At 31.4% G+C, this 25,011-nt stretch overlaps 2 protein-coding genes across 2 annotated transcripts; both read right to left on the bottom strand.

Annotated features, from left to right (window-relative positions):
• Positions 1-9,358: 9,358 nt before the first annotated feature.
• On the bottom strand, positions 9,359-13,811 carry LOC140178762 (uncharacterized). The gene is made up of 4 exons (XM_072216004.1): positions 13,631-13,811; positions 10,655-11,034; positions 10,307-10,534; positions 9,359-10,189 (listed from the first exon to the last, which is right to left on the bottom strand). Exons 1-4 carry the CDS (start codon positions 13,809-13,811, stop codon positions 9,359-9,361), a joined length of 1,620 nt encoding a protein of 539 aa, XP_072072105.1.
• Positions 13,812-19,964: 6,153 nt separating this feature from the next.
• LOC112743282 (flavanone 3-dioxygenase 3-like) lies at positions 19,965-23,522 on the bottom strand. The gene is made up of 3 exons (XM_025792501.3): positions 23,274-23,522; positions 21,296-21,543; positions 19,965-20,829 (listed from the first exon to the last, which is right to left on the bottom strand). Exons 1-3 carry the CDS (start codon positions 23,520-23,522, stop codon positions 20,250-20,252), a joined length of 1,077 nt encoding a protein of 358 aa, XP_025648286.1. The 3' UTR covers positions 19,965-20,249.
• Positions 23,523-25,011: the final 1,489 nt, after the last annotated feature.

Raw genomic sequence — 25,011 nt, 5'->3', positions numbered from 1 at the left:
TATATTTTATAAACTATTAATAAAAAGTTCTTGTCTTTCTAACTTTCTTTGACCTGTTGAAATTTTTTTCCTATTCTAATTTTTTATTCAACTAAAGTTATTCCCTCTAATGCTTTACCAAAGCTAGAAAAAATATGTCATCCTATCAATATTTTGGATTTAATAACTATATTCAACTATACACCTCCTCATAATGAATTATTTAGTACTTTGCTTGCTTTGTTCCACTGCATCTGCTTAGTTTAGGCCTACTAAAAAATTTATATTCAACAATCGAGATGATATTTTTGACAAAATTTTGAAACAATTTTGTTAGTAATTTTTCTTACTTTATAGTTAGGAATCACGAATTCAGCAGGTTACTCTATTCATTTATATTTATTAGTGAGGACATACCCAAACTATATGAAAATCAGGTTCAGTATTCACCAGATTGACTTTATCATAGTTTCTTGAAAATTGCTTGCAGATAAAGTTCTGCAGCATCAGGCATCACTTATACCGATCACTCCTTATGCAGCCTGCTCTACTTTCTGACTTATTAATCTCTCTATCTTTATATGCTATCCCTTAGTTGATTCTGAATTCATGGAAGCATTGAGTGATGGCTATTTTGAAGAAATTTCTTCTATCAGGCAGAACACCATACAGATAGAGCCTCGGTTAGTGTTTCGCCTATAGTATGAATTTCTTAATTATTATCATATGTGTCCCTCCAATATTGACAATGTGATCAGAGCACTTTATTCCCATATTAGTAAGCTCTAACCCAAACTTCTTAAAAAATAGTTTTAGCATCCACAATGTTATCTTTATCCTAGTTTCTTGAAAACTGGTTTAATATCACCTTCTGCAACATTGAGCCACACAATTCTGACCACTACTTATGTAGCCTGGTCTAAAATTTGAATTATTACTGGTAATATGATATGTCTAGCATCCCTTAAAAACCTCAAACCTTGTTAAAGCATTGACTGATAGCTAGTTTGGAGAAATTTCTTTTGTCAGTCTGAACACCAAACAGATAGAGCTTAAATTGGCATTGTATGTAGACTCTGAATCCCTTCTTATTATCTTACATATGTTCTATGAATATTGACCATTTGATTAGGGTACTTATTTGTGAAGTTAATTTGATATCTTTGTTGGAAACATAGAAATCTTTTTCCATTCTTTTAAAGAAGTAATATCAAATAATGCTTTTTCATGAAATCTTTTACCATCAATAAGAACCTGACTGAACACTCATCATGCAACTTGTTTCATTTGTCAAAATATTTTGATATCTTTGTTGGAACATGGAAATTTTCTTCAATTTATAATCTTTACTCTTTAAAAATCTATTTTTCATAAAGTGCTTTACCAAAACTATGTTAAATTTTGTTGAATTATTGTTCTTGATTTTTTTCACTATATCTTTTTTATATGTTTGTATTTTAGTTTGAAACTATTTATTTGAGGACACTCATCATTCAAAAAAAGCAAGTAAATTTGGGTAAGAGGAGCACAATAATTTGCATGTTGAGTGTTTAGCATAATACTTGCTAACCAATATAACTACATCCACCAAAATTATCTTGGTTATAATCACCTAGTTTTGATAAAATCCTCCACCAGACATTAAAAATCACAAATGTCCATTGTTAACACTATTTCTTGCTTCCTATATTAGTAAAGTCTAACCCAAACTTCATAAAAAATGGTTTTAGTATCCACAATGTTATCTTTATCCTGGTTTCTTGAAAACTGGTTTAATATCACCTTCTGCATCACTGAGCCACACAATTCTGACCACTCATGATGCAGTCTGATATAAATTCTGACTTATTACTGGTAATATGATATATATGGCATTCCTTAAAAACCTTAAACCTTGTGAAAGCATTGACTGATTGCTAGTTTGGAGAAATTTCTTCTGTGAGTCTGAACAGCATACAAATAGAGCCTGGATTGGTGTTGTACCTAGACTCTGAATGTAGGGTATAAAATAAGAATTCATGATTTGTTTAGTTTAGACACCAATAATTTTCTTAATTCATTACTTGTGATGAGTTAGAACCTTTAGCATGGTGAGTGTGTAGCATAAGACTTCATGACCAATAAAACTACAAATTTATATAATAGTAGGACCTTAAATGCCTACTTTTGATAAAACCCCCTGTTAAGCTTGTTTCTTGATAGATGTATTAGTGAGGTGTAGCCCAAATTGGATGGAAAATCAGATTTGGTACACATGAGCTTATTTGTATCCTAATTTCTTCAAAACTGCTTAAAGATCACCTTATGCAGCATAGATCTATACATTAGCAGCCTGTTCTAAATTTTGTATTATTACTCATAGTATCATTAGTATGACATGGTTAAATTACTTTTTATTTCATCAAGGCTTTGACAATGTAGCCTCCATTATAGTATCACGCTAATAACTTTCTTCACTATTTAGGCATACTTATCACCAACATTGATAATCTAAGCAGGTTACTTTATTTCTTCTGTCCCAAACAATTAGATTTGACACACTTTTTGCTAAGTTGTTTAGATTTTGCACTACATCCAATATTGACAATGTGATCATGCGTACTTTATTTCCTCTCTCAGCAAAAATTGGACTTGACACTCTTCATGCAAAGTATTTCAATTTTTTTCAACTTAGTGTATTCATTCACTGTCATTAAGTTTTGGAATACCACATGAGACTTAAACAATTAATAATAAGAAGCATTTGTGAGTTTTGCCATGACTTTCTTCCTTGTTGTCAACAGTTAATAATCAGATCCAACTCCATGAGTTTTGGCTATCTAGTTTTAATTAGATAAAAAAAACTTAAAACAATTAGCTCATGGTTGGAATGTGGGAGTGCTATTATGTATTTTTTCTCATATATTCAATTTATGAAGGATTCTCTTAAATGTCACCATCTAATTTATTCACTATTTTATCCTGTTTATTCTTCTCCAATTACATCTTTATCTCATTAAAAATATAAATTTTAAGTTTTGGGACTAAATATCAACTCATAGCGAACTCATAACTAAAGTGCATATTATTTAACTGTCAAATAGTAGATCAAATCAATAACTTAAATACATATTCATTAAATTTAGCTCAATGTGCATTATTCAATTGTGGCATTTGATTTTTAGTTCACACCTTTTTTAAATTGTTTAATTATATATATTGGAGGATGTTTTATTATACACTATCACATAATAGGTCAGATTTTATGATTTTTATAAGTTAAAGACTTGTCATAATACAATTGGTTAGGGGCTATATTTTTTTTCATGGGATGTACTCTATATGCCACAACTTCTAACATTTGGGATATTGTATTGAACTTTTTTTTCAACTTAGTTAAATTCACTGTAGGATGCTATTCCAACCCTAACTTAGATTTGATTCTGTTCTTTCATATTCAATTAGTTCATGTGTCATATCAATGTTAAATTATAAGAAATATCATGTTGATCAACTAATTCAAATTTAATTGCATGATAACAACATATAGTTCACAAAACACATATTCTAATATATAGTATCATACTCTGCTCATTGCCAAACTTCTATTCTAGACAGAAATTCCAGTTCTATAGAGGGTTTAAGATATATGTGATAACAAAAAGGCAGATTAGCTATTACTAACAAAGTTGTCTAATTTTATTAAACATCAGAATCATTAACCTGAGATTTTAGCTTCTTCGTCCCCTTGCTCCTGAGCCTATTAGTAGAGTTTTGTCCTTCCTCCTCAATCAGGTTAACATTGATGTTGCCAATTTTTACACCGCTGGTAGTTCTCTTAGTTAGTGTTTTGAACTTGAGGCTAGAAACACTTTCCTCAGCAGAATCCTTCATATAGAAAAAATTATATAAAGACCCACCACACTAAAAAATATGCGTACAGAATATAATGCACATTTTCTTCATCATATGCAGGTATAATCACATTATCAAGTATTTAGATAACTAACCATAGTAAGATGAGTATCAGTATCACTCGTAAGATTGACCACAATGCCTGAAATGTCAACCAAGTTGTTGTAGTCATGGTCCTAAGAATAGACAAATCCTATTAAAAATTAGATAACACATAAAGATTCACCAAAGTAAGAACAATGTGTGTGGGAACATGTAATTTGAGATAATTACATCTTAATTAACAGCCAATTTATTGGGAAGGCTCTCTGGCATGTTTTTCATGATAATATCCTCATCGTCACAAATTTTTATCACTGTGTACACTGGATCATAATGCTTTATATTGCCAGACTTCACATTTAATTTAAATAGCACTTGTTTATCCATCATATTGTCCAGCAATTGTGGGTAATCATCTTCTCCAACTCCCTAACCAAGTACATAGATCAAAACAACTATTTTAGTGTTCTGGTTCCTAAATATACAACATAATTAAGTGTAATTTTAAAGGAATGTGAGTTTATGAACTCAGATTTTACTTACATTGTCACAAATAATCTTGTCCACTGTCTTTCCACACAACTGTGTGGTCTCCCTATCCCACAGGAGTAGTGACATGCTCCCTGTTCCATCGTGCACTGTTACCTCTAATTTGTACCTAAGAGCCGCTGTTCCGTGTGTGTGTCCGCACTTGCCACATTCATATCTATTTCCAATGGGGGTTTCAACTTTTTTAGGGCACCTTCTGCAAGATTTGTAAAACCAATCATCATTTCCCGCATTGATGGATACAATCGTCCCTAATATCCATATGGGACCTTCCTACAATGATGTGAAAACAATATAGGATATGAGTCATCAATGATTTTGAATAGGATTGGTTTTTTTTTTATCAATTTACAACAGTGTTATGCATTAGTATCAAAATTTATTGTGTAAAATCTAGCCACATTAGACCTCCATGGAATTGAGAGCTTCCTCTATTGTCTTGATAGCCACACTTCCGTGTTTTAACTCATCCAAGGCAGACCAAGCATTAGGAGATGACACCTGGCTGATCCTGGTCGGATTTGATGCGGCAGGACTACTTAACCTACAATCATTAATGGTCACAAAATTTTAGATAAAACTAAAGTGTTTATCTTTTTCCTAAATCAAAACATATAGAGGATCTACAACACTAACTTGCTCTTGAATTGGATGACTTTTGTTAATTCAGGATTAATATGGACCTTCGAGATTTTAAAGTTGCTTTGCACCGATGTTTTCCCATTCCACCTTGTTGCCTTAAAATATTGCAGCACAACAATAAGTGGTTCAGCTCTCTCCTCTTCAAGGTGCGGTAGGAGATGGTCAACCAACTCACCAAACAAAATGCAATTGATCCTGTTGTTTTTTAGTATAACACAACCAAGGATAAGGTTCTGTCACCATAACTTGTCAAGAAAATAATTTTAACTTAAACCTTTAAATGTGTATATAATACATACTCGAGGTCTTGAAGGATGATAACCAATCGCTTAGTCTCCTTCCCTTTGCTAGTGATCAAGTCCCTAGGATCTTCCTTACTAACAACCTCTCCGATCAAATCTACACTTGTTAATAATGGTATTAGCTTCTGTGGAACATAAACCCAAACTTTTTTAAATGCATAATCAATCCTATAAGTATATATGACACTCACCAAACATTTCAGAATCTGGTAATTTGTCAGCAGTTAGAAGATCTACATAAGACTTAAGGTAGAAAGCCTCAAGGGGAAAGCTTGGCTTCTTAACATGATTGACCAAAGTCCTCTGGGAGAATGTCAATACCATCCTACTCACACCATTCTTCTTATACTTGTGGTCGAACACAATAAAATTAGTCATTGTGTACATCTGAAACTCAAGAATGGCACCACGCCATTTTTTTACCAACCCCCGGGGAATAGTGCAATGGATTCTACCACCTTGTTTTAGCATTACAAACAGATTTGGAAATAAGTAATGTCTCTTGTCTAGTTCATGTATCACACTACTATAAAAATATCAACAGTAAATAGAAAGAATACATATTTCAGTGTGAGAATGATACCTTTGCATCTTGGAGAATCATTTCAATCGACCCAATCTCTTTCTCATTGTATTTGCTTGGAACCTCCCATATCCTAACAACATACACTTTGAAATGCCATTGAAGCTTTTTTGGATTCACATCAGTTACTAAATCAAATTTCTCTTCCATTTTTTTCAGGTTCTACATGAAGTTGATGGGGAGAAAGTGATAAAGAGAGATAACTTTTATAAAATGCTTATTACCCAAGGCGTAGGACTGGCTATTTAAATAGTCTCCTAAAAAAGTAAATGTGCCATTTTTTCGTCTTATATAAAATATTTACTTTGAATAATTTAAATAGGTTTTTGCTTGTAAAATATTTACTGTCCAAACACATGACTCTATTACTTGTTTTCTCTTGCTGTCATTTGGAAACTAAGTAGCTATACACTTGTCATGTACAGAAGTTATACACTTGTCAAACAAAGAAACATGCACTAGTTGCTTATTATATATTAACTAGTGTATCCCCGCGCGATACGCGGATGGTGCTACACAGTATATTTTATCTTTTTCTACATATATACAGCTATGTTTAATAAAATTAATATTAAATTATAGTGCAAAACTTAATAATTATTTTGGGATATAATAATATTAGATAAATTTTATGTGATTTGCCTATTGCGTAAAAAAATGTGTGACGTGATATTACACATAATAATTTAATTAAACATAAAAATTTATTAATGATTAATTATTCCTACTTACAATTTTATATACATGTTTATTGTTACTAAAGATTTAATAACATTTTAATGACTATTTATTTATTAATTTCGTATGCCATTTGTTTCATAAGAATTTTGTTTGAATAATATGCTTAAAATGAATACTCATTTTAAAATCTTAGTTCTTAAAATGTTGTTGGAAGGATTTAATTAATGGATATGGATATTAAAATATTAATGCTTGTTTAGTTGTGCAAGATGGATATAAATTTTGTATAGAAGGTAAAAACGCTTCCTTATAAAGAAGTTCAACTTTTTGGCTAGCCAAAAAAGAGTAACACTGGGCCCATTACATGTGAATTTATGGAGATATTATTATATATTAATTTTGAATTGGCTGAACCCAATTTATGGAGATATTATTATATATTAATTTTGAATTGACTGAACCCACCTACTTCATTTACTCATGACCGTTGGCTCATAAAAAGGTTCATTTTTCTTCATCTAAGTGGCAAGGGAAACGCCAAAAAAATGGAAAAGTTTTTTCATGATCATTTTTCAACTACTTCTAAATAGCTTCATATGTTACTCATGGGAATCTCTTAGAATGCATTGGTTACAGCCGCATACACATGCAGGTAAGGTAATCTGATGAATATGTATACATGTTTATATTTGTTTTCCTTCGAAGTTTGAAACAGTAAAATATGTAATTAACAATTGTTGGTTGGTTTGTGAAATGAGCAGGTGACGAAGTGAAATCATATTGTAATGGAATAATCACTGAATGAAAATGACAATAATTTCTTTATTACTTGACTGGCTCCTTGTATAGAGTAGTATGTACAAACCTCTCGCTCAATTTATTTATTGAGCACAGTAACGGTTGAGCTCGTAGAGGTGGATCTTGGTTTTGATTTATTTTATTTTTTCATTGTAATTAGGAAACAAAAAACTGTGAGAACTGTACATTTTCTCCATGGAGATCGGTAACCACCAAGTTTGGGTAATAACATAATCATCGCATATCTTTCCCTTTCTACCAATGTTAATTTTATATTTTGTTAAAACAGAGTTAGATAATTGATTTAAGTTGTTGTTTTGTCTTGCAGTTCTTACAAATTGGTGCTTGGTTGTGATCCGGATCTGGAAAATTCCTTTAATGATGAAATTGTTGATGATGGGTGTGATATAATATCTTTAATTATAAGTGGTCTACTCAAAGGTATGAGACTTCTTCCATGCTTTAGTTACTTGATTAGTCATTCATGTTTAACCAAAAATATCATGATATCCAACTACGTTGTATGCAAAATGTTAAATGAAGGTTAATACTTATCACATGGAAATGAAATTGGGTGGATACAAAGTTGATTAGAGATGTTAATTATGTTTATATATAATTGGTTTACATGAAGAATTAGTAGAATCTTTTACAGTTTGTAGTTGTTCCATTAGTTGAAATATCACAAAGAAGGTTTATGTTACAAATGAATTCTATGTTGGGAAAGGGTTGCTCAATTAGAACTAAATATATCATAATAATTAAATTATGCTAATTAAATGCATGTTTAATCTGGTCTAAAAATAATCTGAAAAAAAAGTTGTCATGTAATATGTAGTGGTTTAGACTTCTCTAGTCTTCTTATTTTAGATTGTAAGAGTAATTGACCATTTTCGAAGAAATATGACTGATAAAAATGTGTATTTTTTAACTGGTGTATGAAAAATATTTTCTCTTATAAAAGGAAAGGCATAAATAATAGAAATTCATAATGAAAATACAAATCTCCTTGCGAAATCAGAAACAAAACACTGAATTGGCACCAAAAGTGTGAATGCTATAAATTTTTTAATAGAAAATGTGGGCTATAATAGGAGAAATAATCCTAACATGTGTTGTGGCTTTTGGCTAGCAACTTCCGTTTCAAAATAAAATATTAAACTGAGTTTAAAGAAAACCCGAATGTCCCATTGAGAAATAGATATTTTGAAAGTTAATCTTTACCTGAAAATCAATGGGATTGTCTTATCTGGTAGCAATACATGAAGAGTACAATTTGTAAATAAGTTTTGTTCCCCGATTGGCTTATAATTAAAATTGAGTCGCTTTTTGAAATGATAGCTTTTTTCATACTGTATGGCCAAACATTAAAACAAATGTGCTATCATAGATTCTCCAAAAATAATTAGGCAATATAATCCGTAAGATATGGGTTATAAATTAAAAAAAGCTAAATATTGTAAATTGCCTATTGCATATAAACTTGAATGAGTAGATAAGAACATGTACCTAACACATTGTGCATCATCTTATAAATTACCTTGTACGTGTAATCATTGCTGGAGCACTTTGATGATTCAGACTGGATCCTTATTTGAAATAAAGTTGTACAACTGTCTGCTTGAAAAAATGAATGGACTTCAATGAGTGTTTAAATGAAGCATTTACAATCCTAAAAAGCTAGAGTTAATTCATGAGAGTTAGGGTTAAAATTTTCAATCTTCTAAACAATAAGTTGTTGCGTAAAAGTAATTTACAGAATAAACAAAAAATTTCAATATAGTTTGATTAATCGCGAAACTTAAAAAATGGCATTAAAACATGCAAAAGTTGTAAATATACATGTATACTGGGTTAGTTTTACCTCTGTGTCTTATGTGAAATAACTCTAGCTTAAATTCCTAAACACCTCCTTGTATACCACATTATCTGTTTTCCTCTTCTCATGTTCATCATGACAAATCAGAATCTTGAGACCTCTCCTATGAGTGACCCTTGAAAGTGCAACATAAAGTTGGCCATGCGTAAAAACATGTTTTTTTAGAATCAACCCTACGTTTGACAATGATTGACCTTGGCTCTTGTTGATTGACATTGCATAGGATACCATTATTGGAAACTGTCTGCGTTGAAATTTGAATGGTATTCTATGATCGGATGGAGTGAGGGTCATCCGTGGTATGAATACCTTATCACCGTTCCCACTGCCTAAAAAGCTTCTTGCTTCAATGATGTGTCTTCCGAGTTTAGAAACTACCAACCGTGTCCCATTACATAGTCCAGCTGAGTGGTCTATGTTCCTTAGTAACATTATCGGGGTCCCTACTTTTAATGTTAATTCATGGTTGGGAACACCTGAACATCTAATGCTATTTAGAAACTCGGGTGTATGAACTGATGCCAATAAGTCATTGTGCGCTTCTGATTGACATGCGGTGTCTGAACTATAATAAGTTTTAGATTCTTCACTGTTCAAACTCATCATGAAGCTATTGATTTCATCAACCATATGTAGAGTTGGTGCAAGTATAGCTCTTTCCTTCAAATGTGATACACAATTTACCCCTAGAAACAATTCCGGGTATGTTGCCTTGCAGATGGATACTATAGGGTCATCCCATTGATCAATGAGAATATCATCAGGAATTCCTATCTTGTCTATCCCATCAATAGGATCACCACACCGACCATCTCCAATTGACAAAATCCAATCATCAAACTATTTTAACTCATTATTCCTTTCATCAAGAGTGTCCGCCCGCAACCGCATGTTCTGTGTTAGTGACAACAACTTGCAACTATCCCAAATATATGAAGAATTGATTGTTGCATTGACAATATCTTGCCTGCTGCCCTTGGGTATGACAGGTAATATTTGTCGAAAATCCCCGCCAAATACAACAGTCTTGCCTCCAAAAGGTTGTTGAAGACTATTAGCATTCTTGAACCTTAAGATGTCTCTCATTGTTCTATCAAGTGCTTCGATACAAAGTCTGTTGACCATTGGAGCTTCGTCCCATATAATAAGCTTACATCGAATTATCAACTCTGCCAAAGGGCTGTTCTGATTAATGTTACATCATGAAAACTCGTCAAGGTTAATAGGGATTGCAAAACGCGAGTGTGCTGTCCTTCCACCAGGGAGCAAGAGAGATGCTATCCCACTCGAAGCAACTATCAAGACAATTTGACCTTTAGATCTAATTGCAGCAGCTAATGTTTTCCAAACAAATGTCTTCCCTGTACTGCCATATCCATATAGAAAAAACACACCACCATCACCACTGTTGACAGCTGCTAATATTTGTTTATACACTCTCTTCTGCTCATCTGTTAGCTTTTGTAATAAATCTGCATGTTCCACTACCAATTGTCGCCTATCATAACGAAGCTCATCACAAATAAGCCTATTGACACCATTGGACATCAACTGTTGATAACACATGTCCATGTTAGAGAATGGCATAGAAGGGGTGTCTCTTAGGCTCTTATTGTATCCCTTTAATAAGTTCTCAATTTCAATAAGAGTCAAGTCTCTTGTTTCTGTCTCTGTCAGATGTAAATCTGAGGTATTAAAATAAAATTTCATTAGTCACACATATAAATGTTAAATATCAAATTTAATATTCAAATTCTAATTTTTGATAAATAACAAATATAAAAAGGCAATTGATAAGAATGTAAAATTACTTATTACATATATGGCCATGTAAAAACTAAAGATTTGAATAACTGTGCTCCCATGGTAATTCTAATTGGCTTAATGTGGGTTTAAAATCTACATATACTGAGATATAAAAAATCAAACATATAACAATCTTATACTGAAAATCATACCTTATATATAAGTCTAATTCATATATGTGGAACTGCTATGAATATATGTATTTGTTATAAATCATTTGAAATTATGAGGCTAACTATATTCATACTATTATATTAGTGTACCATCCCACTCTAGTTCCAAAGCGATACTTCATGCATCAGTGTAACCAATCAACGACAATTTTATATAGATGTATATAATAATAGTTTTTTTTCCATGTGTTTCAAATAAGATATTAGTGTTCTCATCCACACTTATATATCAATATAAGTTTTTGAAAATATATATCGATTGCAAACTTGGACACATAATACAGAGGTGTAGAATGAAAATTGGTTTACTCCATGCTAATTAGATTGTATTTGACCAACATGCTATTACCTCAATTCAGTGTGTCATGTGCTTATAATCCGTGTTCTATGGCTGATATTTTGCTAAATCTATTCTTATACAGCAAATCTGATCGCAACAATGGAAAGGATACAATTTTTTTACTAAAGTGATGCAATCAATGATGGGTATTGAGAAGGAAGTGACATCATATAATTCTGCAGTTACACTAACAAAAGGTATGAAAAAAACACATGCTTCTTTATAAAACTACACGACATTTTTTGAATGCTATAATGAATTTGACATGCTTTTAAGGGAGACACCTGTTAATGGGAATAATGTCACTTTCTATTTATTTTAGTACAAATATGGTCATAAACAAAGTTTTACCCTAAATAATAAAACCTATATTTGAATGTTACCAAATTTAGTTTAGAACATCACCTAGATTGAGTCATTATACTAATCCTTTATATGGTGTTAATTACAAATTTCATTAGATGCGAAAACTAATATTAAACCATTGTACCAAAAATACTAAATTTTTTCATAATATTAAAGAAAATGAACCAATAAACTAATAAAGTTTGTGGTAGTCAATAATTACCTTGATTGTCAAGTATCCTCCTTTGTTTATGTAGGATATCATCCGAAAGTAATTTTCATGTGTTTTCCCATACATGTTCCGGTCTAGTTATAGTGTTTGAAAACAACAGTGTTGCAAGCAGTTTCCTGAGATATTGACCCGACCCCAGATACTTGCTTCCTCAATAGTATTTCTATTGTGCATCAATTCACTGAATGTATTATTCATTGTGTTATGCAGAGAGAAAACTCCTCTGCATTATATATCTCACAAACTAGGAACAAATACAATCAAACTAATTGTCTAACCACTCCTAACCATTTCTGTTATTGGAGTTCAACTCCTCTGTCCTATCATCCCCCCCCCCCAACAAACTTAAGGGTACTCTTGAAGTGACCTTAAATTTGTTTTTGAAGCGTGTAAAGGCTGATAAGGAGAGGGGTTTAGTGTATATATCAGCAACTTGATCTGTGCCTGGGATATGATGTGTAATTTTTGCTGGTTCACTCTCTCCCTAACAAAATGCAGTCTGAGTTCGAAATGTTTGCTTCCATGATGAAGAATTGGATTGTGAGATAATTGAACTGCACTTGCATTGTCAAAATATATAACTGCAGTGGTTGGAATGTTGTATTGAAGTTCAGATAACAAATTTTGGAGCCAAACAATTTCTGAAGTAGTGTCTGATAAGGCTCTAAACTCTGCTTTAGCACTTGATTTATTAACATAGTGTTGTTTCTTGCTGGACCATGCAATCAAATTATCTCCTATGTAAACCAAGGTTGTGAAAACCGAACCGGTCAATGAACCGGTGAGACAACTGGTTCACTGGTTCAATGGTTCGACCGGGATTCAACCGGTTTAATTAAATATTAAATAAAATTATTAAAAATTTAATATATAATTTTAAATATTTATATTCAATAATTTCTAAGTCAAAAAATTTTAATATGAAAATAATTTTAGAGTTATACTTCAACATGAGACTAAAAAATATTATACCTCAAAATTTGATATTAGTAATTTTCTTAAAAAATTTATTAATAAGGTTTGGTTGACTAATGTATACTAGTTAAACACGGACAAAATTACAACTGCACAATTATAAGAACTCATAACAATGAACCAAAAATTAGAGAGATAATCATGGTGGATACAATTTGTTCTTAATGCATAATATAATTTTTTTTCTACAATGAAACCAGAAGCACTAATAATTTTTTCCTCCCCTGATTGGTTAGCTACTAAGCTCTAAACATGTTAAGAAACCAAACTAGTGAACCTCTAATACAGCAGCTTTAGGAATGTAACAATATAATCGGCAACAACAGCAGATCCCAGGTAATAGAATGTGGTGGTGTACTAGTGTCCTCATTGACAATTTGGAATACACCAATTTCAACTTCTAGATGGACCTTCTTCTTCCCAAGCTTCTGTTCTAACATTAACCCGTTCACCAATAAAGTGAATATATTTCCACTTGAGCCCATATCGTTTTGTAACCAATTTACTCTTTTCTTCTTGGCCAAGTTTTCTAAAGGCATTTGCCACTCGTCTGACCGTATCTTCATCAGGTTTTACCTGCAACTCCTCCATGTCTGCAAAATATCTAACTTACAAACATGATAGCTCCATGTCAAAGCATAGAAGAATTAACCTTATAATTGCTGAACAGCTTGCATCAAGGTATAGTAAGATTGATAGTACAATAAAAATATACCTCAATCATCTTTTTTGGCAAATGATGATGATCATATAATGTGACCATTCTAGAAAACAATCTCTTTGAGACAGAACATGTGTGAGCATGTACAATCATATTCCACAATGCCATGATTGATTGAATTGGGTGAGAAATTTGTCATGGCTAAAGAAGCTGATCCGAATCCAAAATTCTGAAATCCAAATTACAAATTACATACAAAATCCAAAATCCAAAATCCAACCTTTAGAATGATTAATTCATATAATTCAGAATTCAAATCAGGAATACAGACTAATTAATTCATATAATTAACTCTTTGTGATTGCTCCATCTTCAATATACAACAAAAAAAAACTAAAATCAGCAAAATAATCAACAAACTCCACCATAAAACTAAAATCAGCAAACTCTACAATAAAATCAAGAAACTTCACAGCAAAATTATGAACAAATTAACTCAGTAAACTTCACGGTAAAACTAAAATCAGCAAACTCCACAATAAAATCAACAAACTCCACAGAAAATTATGAACAAGAGGAAGGGTAGTACTTACCGGCGGCAAAGAGGAAGGGGAGTGACGGCGGCGACAGAAGAGACGGCGACACCGGCGAATACAGAGAAAGAGCTCGAACAGAGGAGAGGAGATGCGGTGGCTGTGGGGCCTGTGGGGCTGTGGTGGCTACGGGGCTGCAGGGATGCAGTGACTGTGGAGGTTGCGGTGGCTGTGGAGGTTGCGGTGGCTGCGGGTTCTGGGGCTGGGGGGCTACGCCACTAGGGTTCTTTTCTTTGTCTTTCTTTGAATTTTCAGAGAGAAGAGATGAGTGGGACTGGGGGCTAGGGGGACTGGGCATCGGGTAGCTATTTAGGTGTTTTTTTTTTACCTAAAGGGCTCAAAACGGCACCGTTTTGGAGGGAATAATTAAACCAAAAAACCGCTAAAAAACCGAACAGTTCTCCCGATTAATCGCCGGTTCGACCGATTTTTTCACCGATTTTTTGCTAGACAGTTTCTGACTTTACCCGGACCGGCTAGGTAACCGGTTCCCGGTTATTCCGGTTGAACCGGCCGGTCCAGTTCAATTTTCAGAACCATGATGTAAACACAATAACCAGAAGTGGAGCATCTGTCATCCATATCCGAAGCCCAATCTGCATCTTAAAAAGCAAAAATTCTCAAGTTAGTGCAGGGGTGAAACAAAAGGCCTTGGTGAATAGTTCCAACTAAGTATATCAAAATTCGGTTAACAGCCCTCCAATGAGTTTCAACAGGGTTATGCATATATTGTGCTACTTTATTTACTGAATAGAAGATCTTAGGTCCAGTGAGGGTGCAATATTAGAGAGCACCAACTACAGCCCTATAGTGTGTAGGATCAGAAAAGAAAGCAACACCACCTTTTGTTAATTTTTCTGATGTAATCATGGGAGTGGGACTGGCTTGGCATTAAGCATGCTAGTTTTGTCAAGTAAATCATAGATGTATTTGGTTTGGCATAAATGGTATGCACTTGAATCAAGCTGTTTAGCTTCGATTCCTAAAAAATAACTAAAAGTGCATAAGCTTTTTTGATGGTTTCCTAAAGCTACTAACCTGGCCTTATATCGGAGGACAGAACCATTTAGACTTCGCTTAATAGCAAACACCCATTTTGAGCCAATTACAAGAGAGTTAGATGGTGTAGGAACCAATTGCCATGTGTGATTCTTATCTAAGGCATCAATTTCAGCTTGCATTACAGCTTTCCAGTGAGAAAGTTCAATGGCTTGCTTAGCAGAAAAGGGTACAGTTTGAAGAAAGTTAGAATCTGAATTAAATGTAGATAACTTAGTGTGCAAAATTCTAGGCTTTGAAGCACCAGATTTTGACCGAATCAGCATAGGATGTTGATTAGAAGAAGTTTGGGGGGAAGGGTAAGTGTATCTCAATTCCTGAGATGGGAATTGAAGGAGAATCAGTATGAGATGTTGAAGGATTAGTTGTATTAGAAGGAATTAAATTGTTGTGAGTAGGTACAGATGCTGAATTATTAGAAGAGGGAGGATTAGATACACTATTAGGTTTGAGAAATCCACTAGAAGTAGCATTGGTATTAGGAGTAGTAAAAGAAGAAGAGTGATTAGTATTGCTTGCTGAAAGAGTAATAAGAGGAATAGATAATGCAGTATGTGAAAATTGTGTAGAAGATGCAGGAAAGTGAGAATTAGAATTAGGAAATATAGAACATGTCTTGTGATGATTATCTTTCCTGATTTTGTAAGGCATTTTATAGCCCTTGTGATTGGAAGCATAATCTATAAACACAGAAAGTTGGGATCTATAATCTAGTTTGGTAGTGTTATAAGGTCTCATATAGGAATAACAAGCACAACCATAAACTCTGGAATACGTTTGTATAACATCTCATAAGGTGATTTATTTGAAAGAATAGAAGAAGGAAGTCTGTTTATTAGAAACGTGGCAGACGAGAAAGCATCATCCCAATGCTTGATTGGTATGGATGCCTTTGCAAGCATAGCAAGACCAACCTCAACTATATGTCTACATATCCGGTGCATGAATCAGATTTCTCAAGATAAAATATTTATTATTGTCAAGAGAGATGAGATAACTATAACCAATGTGTTCAATTTTAGTTCCAGAACCATTACCTAAAAGAACTTAAACTCACTTGCAGTAAGAAGGTTATGTTGGTCAGGAGTAATGGAAATTGAGCTTGGATCTGGTGATTGAATCTGTGAAAGCAGGTTAATGCAGTGTGTCCATAGCGGCCACAAACTTGACATTCAACACGAGCAGTTTGTTGGGAAGAGAAGCGACCTCTACCTTGACCCAATAGTATGAAGTGTGAGTTGCTTCCAGGTTCGGAATGACTTATTGTCAAGCTTATCAAAAATGGATGGAGTAACAAAGGTTAATGATGGAGGTGTGGTGGGAGTAAGGATGATTTGTGCCATGGATCTTGTTAAGCTCTGATACCATCAAAAAAATCTTGATTCTACCTAAAGAAGATGATGAAAGGCTTTGAAAGAATATATGTGTATTCAATTCTACTGTGCATTAATTCACTGAATGTATTATTCACTGTGTTATGTAGAGAGAAAATTCCTTTGCATTATATATCTCACAAACTAGGAACAAATACGACCAAACTAATTGTCTAACCACTCTTAATCATTTGAAAAAGTATAGGGAGCCAATAGAATAACTATTCAATAATTTTTTTTTTGTAATGCAAATTGTCTCTTCCTATCAGTTTATATTAGATATTTGGAACAAGTGATTTTGTCACAAAATCCAAAGCCTTTCTTAAATCCCACAATTCTCATTAACCAACATTATTGGTGTTATGATTTTGACTGTTAATATATAAATTATTTAAAATTTTTAATTAAAATATAATTTATATAATTGTATACGTAATTAAATTCAAAACAAGTAGTTTAATCAATAGTTCATTACTAATTAGTTAAATCGTTAATTCAAAAACCCATGCTTTAACTTAGTCAATTATTAATTTGATTTTTGATAATTATGATAATGACACTAAGACCCGCATCATGTATAGAGAACTAAATTAATTATACTATATAGTATAAATTTAAAAGTATTATATTATTTAAGAATTAATTAGATAATATATGTAAATTAATGTTAAACTTAAAAATTTATTTGTAAAAAATATTTATAATTTGTATATAATTTAATATAATTATTCAAAAAAAAAGTATACAATAATAACAACAAAAATCTTGTGAGATTGATCTCTTTCTTAAATATTGATTTATGTGTGTTTTCTAATACTTTTTATATAATAGAAAACTTTCTTATATACTTTATCATTGATAGGACAGACGAGTTGAACTCCAATAATTCTCAAGTAAAAGTCTATTTTAAGTTTGTTTGATTATTATATAGGTTTTTTTTTTTTTTTTACTTGCTTACATAAAATTCTGATACCCAACCACGAATCTAGGTGAGAAGGAGAAATGAGTTAATATTCAATTTGACTCCTAAAATTTAAAGTTGGATTTAATTTGGTCTTTTAATTTTCAAAGGACTCAAATTGGGCCTCAGAATTTATGATCGCAACTCACATTAACCCTTAAATAAATTCTTTTGAAAAATGAGCTTAAAATATAATGACTTTTATTAATATTAACTTTTAAATAAGTTATTTTGAGTTTGGAGAGTTATTATAGAAGTCCTTGTTTTAAAGTTGTGCATTAAATAAGAGTGATAAAATAGCTTTTGAAAATAGGAGAAGTCACATTTTTTAACTTCTTCAAAAACTCTTAAATAACTTTTTGAAAAGTTAAAAGTTTATCTAAAAAATTATACCAAACACATTAATGTAACTTTCTATAAGTCAAAAGTTGAAAAAAAGTAGCTTTTTAGTGTTTTCCAAACGGACCCTTAGTACATTAACTTGTGATTTGGATTCTTCACCCAAATTCCATATGATCGATAAAGATTTATTAGAGTTCTAGAAGCTTGATTGTTACTCTCAAGAGCCGCAAAAATTTCAAATTAAACTTATTATTATTATCTTTGTGAGGATGTTAGAAAGCCAATCAAACTTCTAGGAGGTCTAGTAGATCTTAGTCACATGAAATTTAGGGGAGAAGTCCAAATCACATAAAATTTAGGAACCAATCACTCATCTTAAAAGTTTAAGCAACATGAATAATTATATCTCTAATAAATTTGATTAGTGAGTAATCAGATCAAATTGATTCATGTTTAATAAAAAAAATGGGTAATGCTAGGGAGACCAAAAAAACAGCGAGAACTTACCTTATTTAGCATTCATTAATTGTCGCAACAATTAATAAATGCTAAATAAGACAAGTTATGACTGTTTTTGGCTGATTTTCTTTGGTTACCAAATATTTTCGTAAAAAAATATATTAAAACTAATTAAAATGTAATTGAATTGGTTTAGATTAGATTTATGAGAATTTTTTTAACTCAAAATCTAACCGATCTAATCCAATTTTAAAATAAGAATTGATTTTGTTTGAGTAATCGAATACCTAATTGAAATAAAAAATTATAGATAAAATACCAAGAAATGCTATAAATATTTAAAATAAAAATTAAAACTACAAATTATCATTATAAATAAATACGATAACAAATTAATATTAAAGATGAATACTATAAATTATATTTTTTAATTTACTATATAGAGCAATTGAGTTGGATAGATTTTTGCAATATTAAATTCTCTTGATACCTGATCCAAATAAAATCTGGTCTAATTGTTAATGTTACAAGTGTGAGGTGTATGAAATTAGTCTCGCATTGAAAGAAACAAGAAATAGTGAGGAGTTTATAAGATGAGAGACCCATTAACTTATTACCTTAAAGTTTTGAGTTCGATGTGATGTCTTCTCATTTTATGTTTTTTCGCTTGATTCCTCCCGAAGTCTTTACAGTTGGCCCAACACTAATTAAGTAATTATATAATCAGATTATCTAGCCTAGTTCAATTATGATAATTATGACCAATATTATGTTTTTAACTTTATTATACTTTTATTTTAATTTTTCTTCTTAATACCAAACATTAAAACTAAAATATGATATGAAATTCAATAATTGTTCAGTGCTTTTGATATTTTTTCTTTTTTCAGTAATTCTTTAATTAATAACAAATTTTTAAATAAAATTTTGATATACGGTAGATTAATATTTGGCCAACTGAATTGAGAGATACAACAGGAAATAATAAAAATAATGATAGTTATATCAATGCGTCACAGTGACTGGGACTTGCACAAATAATGCTATTAGAATATATAAGAATATCTCATGTAAATTAGGAAAGCGAAATAAGACCAAAAAAAAAAAAAAGCTATGCATGGTGACAATGCAAGAAGAAGGAAAATAGTACATGCGTATTCAATTTGCACCGATTCAAGTTTTCTTTAAAAGACTTGATGGTGTCACCTTGAAGTCTTCGATTGACAAAGAACCTTATCTTTTATTGCTTTATAATTATTTCACTTACATATATATACCAACTATGTTTAGTACTGAAATCCTTAAACAAACAATTAGGTAAGGTGCATGGATATGTTCCTATTTATATAATCAAACAGCTTCTGGATTAGCTCTTTGAAAAAACCTTGCATCTATCTTAAAAGTATATTTGCAAGTTCAGATATATTTTAGAAGGAGAAATAATGAAAGGATAGAAAAACTTATTAAGTGATTTGAATGTATTTTAATTACTCTTCAAATCCTTTCATTATCTCCAAAATCTGAAATCACAAACAAACTCAAAAAAAAGAACATACATACCAAAATCTATATATGGTTTAATTATTTCATGATCTTCAAAGTGTCTAGGAACCTTTCTTTTGTAATATCATTGTTGGAAATGAAATGAAGAAACTCACTGAAGCTGAATTCATTGTAACACTTTGGTAATTGATGATGATCATCATCAACAAGCTCTTTTGCTGGCCCTATCTTCTTGTCCATTGCAAAACTATGAAGACTCACAATTGAAAACCTCTTCTTATCCACATTCACTGTTGCTCGGTGAATCACACTCTTGTAAACTCCATTGCTCAATACTTCCATTTGATCACCCAATTGCACTACTAGGCCACCTTCAACTAAAGGAACTGCTTCCCAATTATTGTTTTTGTTCTTGAATTCGAGCCCGGATCGAGTTTGGAGTAGAACAGTTATTGATCCATAATCGGAATGAGGGTGGATCCCTAGGGTTAGTTCGGGTTCAGGGCATGCTGGGTAGCAATTCACAGCTAGGAGTTGAGATCCACCATTAACTTCTTCTTCAAGGTAGCTAGGGTTTAACCCTAGGCTCTCAAAAATCATCTCCATTAGCTTGTTTTGAAGACCTTGCACTGCCTCAGCATAATTTCCCATGTTCTTCCTATTACCAATTATAGTTGATTGAATTATTTTTTTTCTTAAAAATTTGATAAAATATTTAATATAACATAGAAATATTTTATGAATGAACCTTTTTATTATTGGTTCATATATAGAACACTAAATTCACTAGAAAAAATAGAGTATAATGAAAAAGAGAAGATAGAAAAGGAAAATGATAACAATAGATCCTAAATGTTTTTTATAAATGTAGTAGCTGGTTTATAAGAAATAAAAATAGAGAAAGTCTAGAAGCCCAACAACTTTTGTGTTTTGTGGCCAGCACTTAACCATTAAAAGAAAAGTGAGTGATCTTCCACCATTGGATGTAATCTCACACCATTAAAAATACTATTGATGGCCAATTGATGGTTATAAAACACAAAAAATTACTGATCCCTAGCATTTCTCATAAAAATATTCAAATTTTTTTATATTAGCAGAAAAAAAAATAGTTTTTTAAATACCTATAACTTGGTGGATTTGAAGGCCACAAATGAAGCCAATCCGATAGGGGATGAGAATAATGTTTGATGAAATCTCTCCAACAAAAAACTTCATCCCTAGCATGATTAAGGCTTGTTCCATATCTTACAGGCTTATGAACATCATCAGAAAACAAACACATCTTTTCCTCATGAGGGAGGTTGAAGAACTCCTCTGCAGCTTTTAGGGCTTCATTTATTGTTGATTGATCAATTCCATGGTTAATGACCTACACAACATAATAATCATAAGTTTTGCGAAGAGAATTATTATTCATAATTGAATTTAATAGTAACAATATTAATAATATCTAATGTATTGTATTTGGTTCATGCATGAAGAAAAGCCATATACATGTATAGGAAGAATTAAGAATAATAATGACATGAGTACAATTCCATTCTAAGGGGGGAAAAAATTGCTTGTTTTTTTTTTGTAGCTAGTTGCTGTTATACATAAGGAAGGAAAGTACATTTGATATTTTGTAACAAGCTATGAATGATTCATTTATAAGCAAGCAGCCAAAGACAGTGTATCTTAAATTGCGGTATGGGAAATGGAAGTAAAGTATATATCTCTGGAAGTCAAGATCAAAGTTGCTATTATTATGAGTGTGTTCAGCCACTTGACATATAAATTTATGTTGTGATTACTTAAGACAATTGTTTAATTTTATATTATTATTATTATTATTATTATTATTATTATTATTATTTTGGTGTCTATGTTGTCGCTTTGAAAAGGGGTATGTCATCTGTGTACATACCTATTCAAAGTCTTTAAGGGCTGTATATACATACATGCAACCATCAGAAATACATACAACTTGCATAATAATATTTTCACTTTAAATAAAATATTATTGGTAATAATAAGTTTTGAGGAGTACTAGGGAGCAGTAACTTTTGTGATTTGTAGCCATCAAATAGTCATCAATGATGATTTTAATGGTGTGAGATTGATGTGAGATTTCATCCAATGATTCACTTTTTTTTTGTTAGTTACATACTAGCCAGAATTTGAAAAAGTTGCTGGCCCCTACACTTTTCCATAAGTTTTAACTAATTGATCATTTCTAACTAATAATGTGCCTAATTGCAATTAAAAATAAAAAAATGAGTACATCATCATTGTTTAAATAATATATAGTTATCCAAATATATTAAGTATTTAGAGAGTGATAATTATTATTATTATTGTTATATTATTATACACTAATAATGTGTTTTATATTGTCATTAAATTAAATATTTTCAGTTATAAAATTGTTAAAATTAAATAAAAAGTCAATTGATATTAACCAAAAAAAAGTTGATTACTTAACGTTACTATTTCATTAATGCTGTAATAGCTAATTAACAATGTAATTTTTTTTACACCAGGAGAGTGTAAAAAAATTTTACACTTAAAAGAGTGTAAAAATGAAATCCACTTATACTAAATCTTAATGTATAATAAACCATATTTTTTAATTTGTAACGGTACCCAATTATCGACAATCATGTACAAGCTAACGTGAACTCGAATATATAATAATGAAATAGTCTACAAAATCTATATTTGTATTTGCATACATGTATTTTTCTAACAAAATTATTAAACTACTCTTCTACTTTAATCCATGACAATAATAAAAAAATTTCGTGGTCCACAATCCTAATTCACTCAATCAATAACAATTAATAAAAATTTTTTTATCTTTTCTTTTTCTATTATTCCACAATTTTATTAAAGAAGAAAAAAAAAACGTGTAGTAGGAGAAGCGCGTTGTGAACAAATTCGTGAGAATGAGTGACATTGAAGCAGTTGCATCCTCAAGAGAGGAGCAGAGGATATAATAGACTAAGGTAGAAGAGTAGTTTAATAAAAATTAAATGATATACAAAATTGAATAATTGAGCATTGTGCTATATATATATATATATATATATATATATATATATATATATATATAAATACCTGAAAGAAACCAAACTCCTTGCAAGCATTTCTGATTTCGTTGATAATTTGATATCTACGAGATTGATCATGAAAATCAGACAAGTCTATTATAGGGAGAGGAAGAACATGTTCATCATGATGAATGATGTTTGGGCGTTGTGAAGGGGGTAGAACATAGCGTTGAGGAATAGAAGACACTCCTTGTTGGTCAAGATTCATAGCACTAGTAAAAGAGGAAGCACCACTACTCTTTGCTTGATTATCCATGTATCTTTCTTTCTTTTTTTGTAAAATGAATTCGATTGAGATATTGAACTATGATGACTAGCTGACCTTATACATGTACTATTTATAAGCATCTATTGTATCATTGATTATCCATACATTTATCCTCTCTATCCATAGTTCCTATATGTTGTTCACTTACATTGTATATGCAAAGCGAAACAAGACAGAGAATTACTTTCCGTGAAAAAGGAGGTATTTGACGAAGAAAAATTTGAATAAAACGTCACATAGCTAGATCCAAAAGAATAATGTTATTTATATACATATACAAGCTTAATTTTGACAGCTTTATATACTCTTACATGTATGCACTTTTTTATTTTTAATATTGGATTAATAATGGTATTTTTTTAAATTGTGATCTATTATAGTATTTTTCTAAAATATAGGATAATTTAATGTATAGAGTATCGTCCGATTTTTAAGAGACACAGAAATCGGACCGTCTGATTTTCAGGTACACAAATCGAACCGTCCGATTTCTGTACTCGGATCGTCCGATTTCTGTACTCGGACCGTCCGATTTGTGTTGAAAAAATTAAAAAATTTTAGAGTACACAAATCGGATACTCTAAAATTTTTTAATTTTTTCAACACAAATCGGTGGGTCCGATTTGTGTACTCTAAACTTTTAAAATTTTTTAAACACAGATCGGAGGGTCTGATTTGTGTACCTCCCATAATTTTAAAAAACACCAAAAATTATCACGTTAAGATATAACACTCATTCTAAACGTCTTAACGATGTTTTAGTTATTTTTAACAGTTGATTTTAATTATAAAAAAAATATATAATATATATAATTAAGATCAACCTTATGACGGTACACTTGAAAATCTTGCGTATGTATATTAGAAGAGTATAGAAAATCTTCTTTTGGCATAGCATACAATTTGCATGTGGGGTGTGTATTATTTTATTTTATTTGAGGGTGGAACTTGTGGGCTGGTTTTGAACTATATATATAGACCCTTGTCTTTTAGACTATTAAAAAAAGGAAATTTATTTGAAGATGAATGTAGTACTTATTTTTGTTTCAAACAATCATGCACCAACTTGTTCTTAATTCACAATTTCTTGTTCCAGAAGGGACCAATAAAGATAAGGGGCAAGAACGTATCTAATGAAATATAGTATATGTTCATATAACATATCTATCTTGTGCTTTTATTTGGCGGCTGCTTTAATGTTCTTTGCCTCTTTTTCTGGTACATGCATGAATATGTTGTTTTCAGTGTTTGAGCTACTCACTACTTGTTAATCAAATTATTGTATTGGTTTTTGACTTTATGATTTTGCCACATCACTTACTCTTCAGTGTGCTTCTTCTCTCTTTTATTTATTTTATTTGTTTGTTGGACTTTTTTCGCTTGGAGTGTGTTTGCCCAATACGTTTATCTATCCTCTCCCCCCTTTTTTTTTTAATTTTAATTTGTTTATACAGCTAGTATTATATATTGTGTCATG

The sequence above is a fragment of the Arachis hypogaea genome, chromosome 14 (assembly GCF_003086295.3).
Source record: "Arachis hypogaea cultivar Tifrunner chromosome 14, arahy.Tifrunner.gnm2.J5K5, whole genome shotgun sequence".
Classification (NCBI taxonomy): domain Eukaryota; kingdom Viridiplantae; phylum Streptophyta; class Magnoliopsida; order Fabales; family Fabaceae; genus Arachis; species Arachis hypogaea.
This window is presented reverse-complemented; position numbering and strand designations above follow the sequence as displayed.

Bases quoted from the DNA above. Each gene is read 5' to 3' on its own strand.
- LOC112743282 (XM_025792501.3), bottom strand. From the start codon at position 23,522: ATGGATAATCAAGCAAAGAGTAGTGGTGCTTCCTCTTTTACTAGTGCT. The intron at 21,544-23,273 runs GTATTTATATAT...TATGTTGTGTAG, and splicing joins AGGAGTTTGGTTTCTTTCAG to GTCATTAACCATGGAATTGA. The intron at 20,830-21,295 runs GTATTTAAAAAA...AATTGGTAATAG, and splicing joins TCAAATCCACCAAGTTATAG to GAAGAACATGGGAAATTATG.
- LOC140178762 (XM_072216004.1), bottom strand. From the start codon at position 13,811: ATGGAGGAGTTGCAGGTAAAACCTGATGAAGATACGGTCAGACGAGTG. The intron at 11,035-13,630 runs GTCCATCTAGAA...TTAATACCTCAG, and splicing joins AGAAGCTTGGGAAGAAGAAG to ATTTACATCTGACAGAGACA. The intron at 10,535-10,654 runs GTCTTGATAGTT...AACATTAATCAG, and splicing joins TTAGATCTAAAGGTCAAATT to AACAGCCCTTTGGCAGAGTT.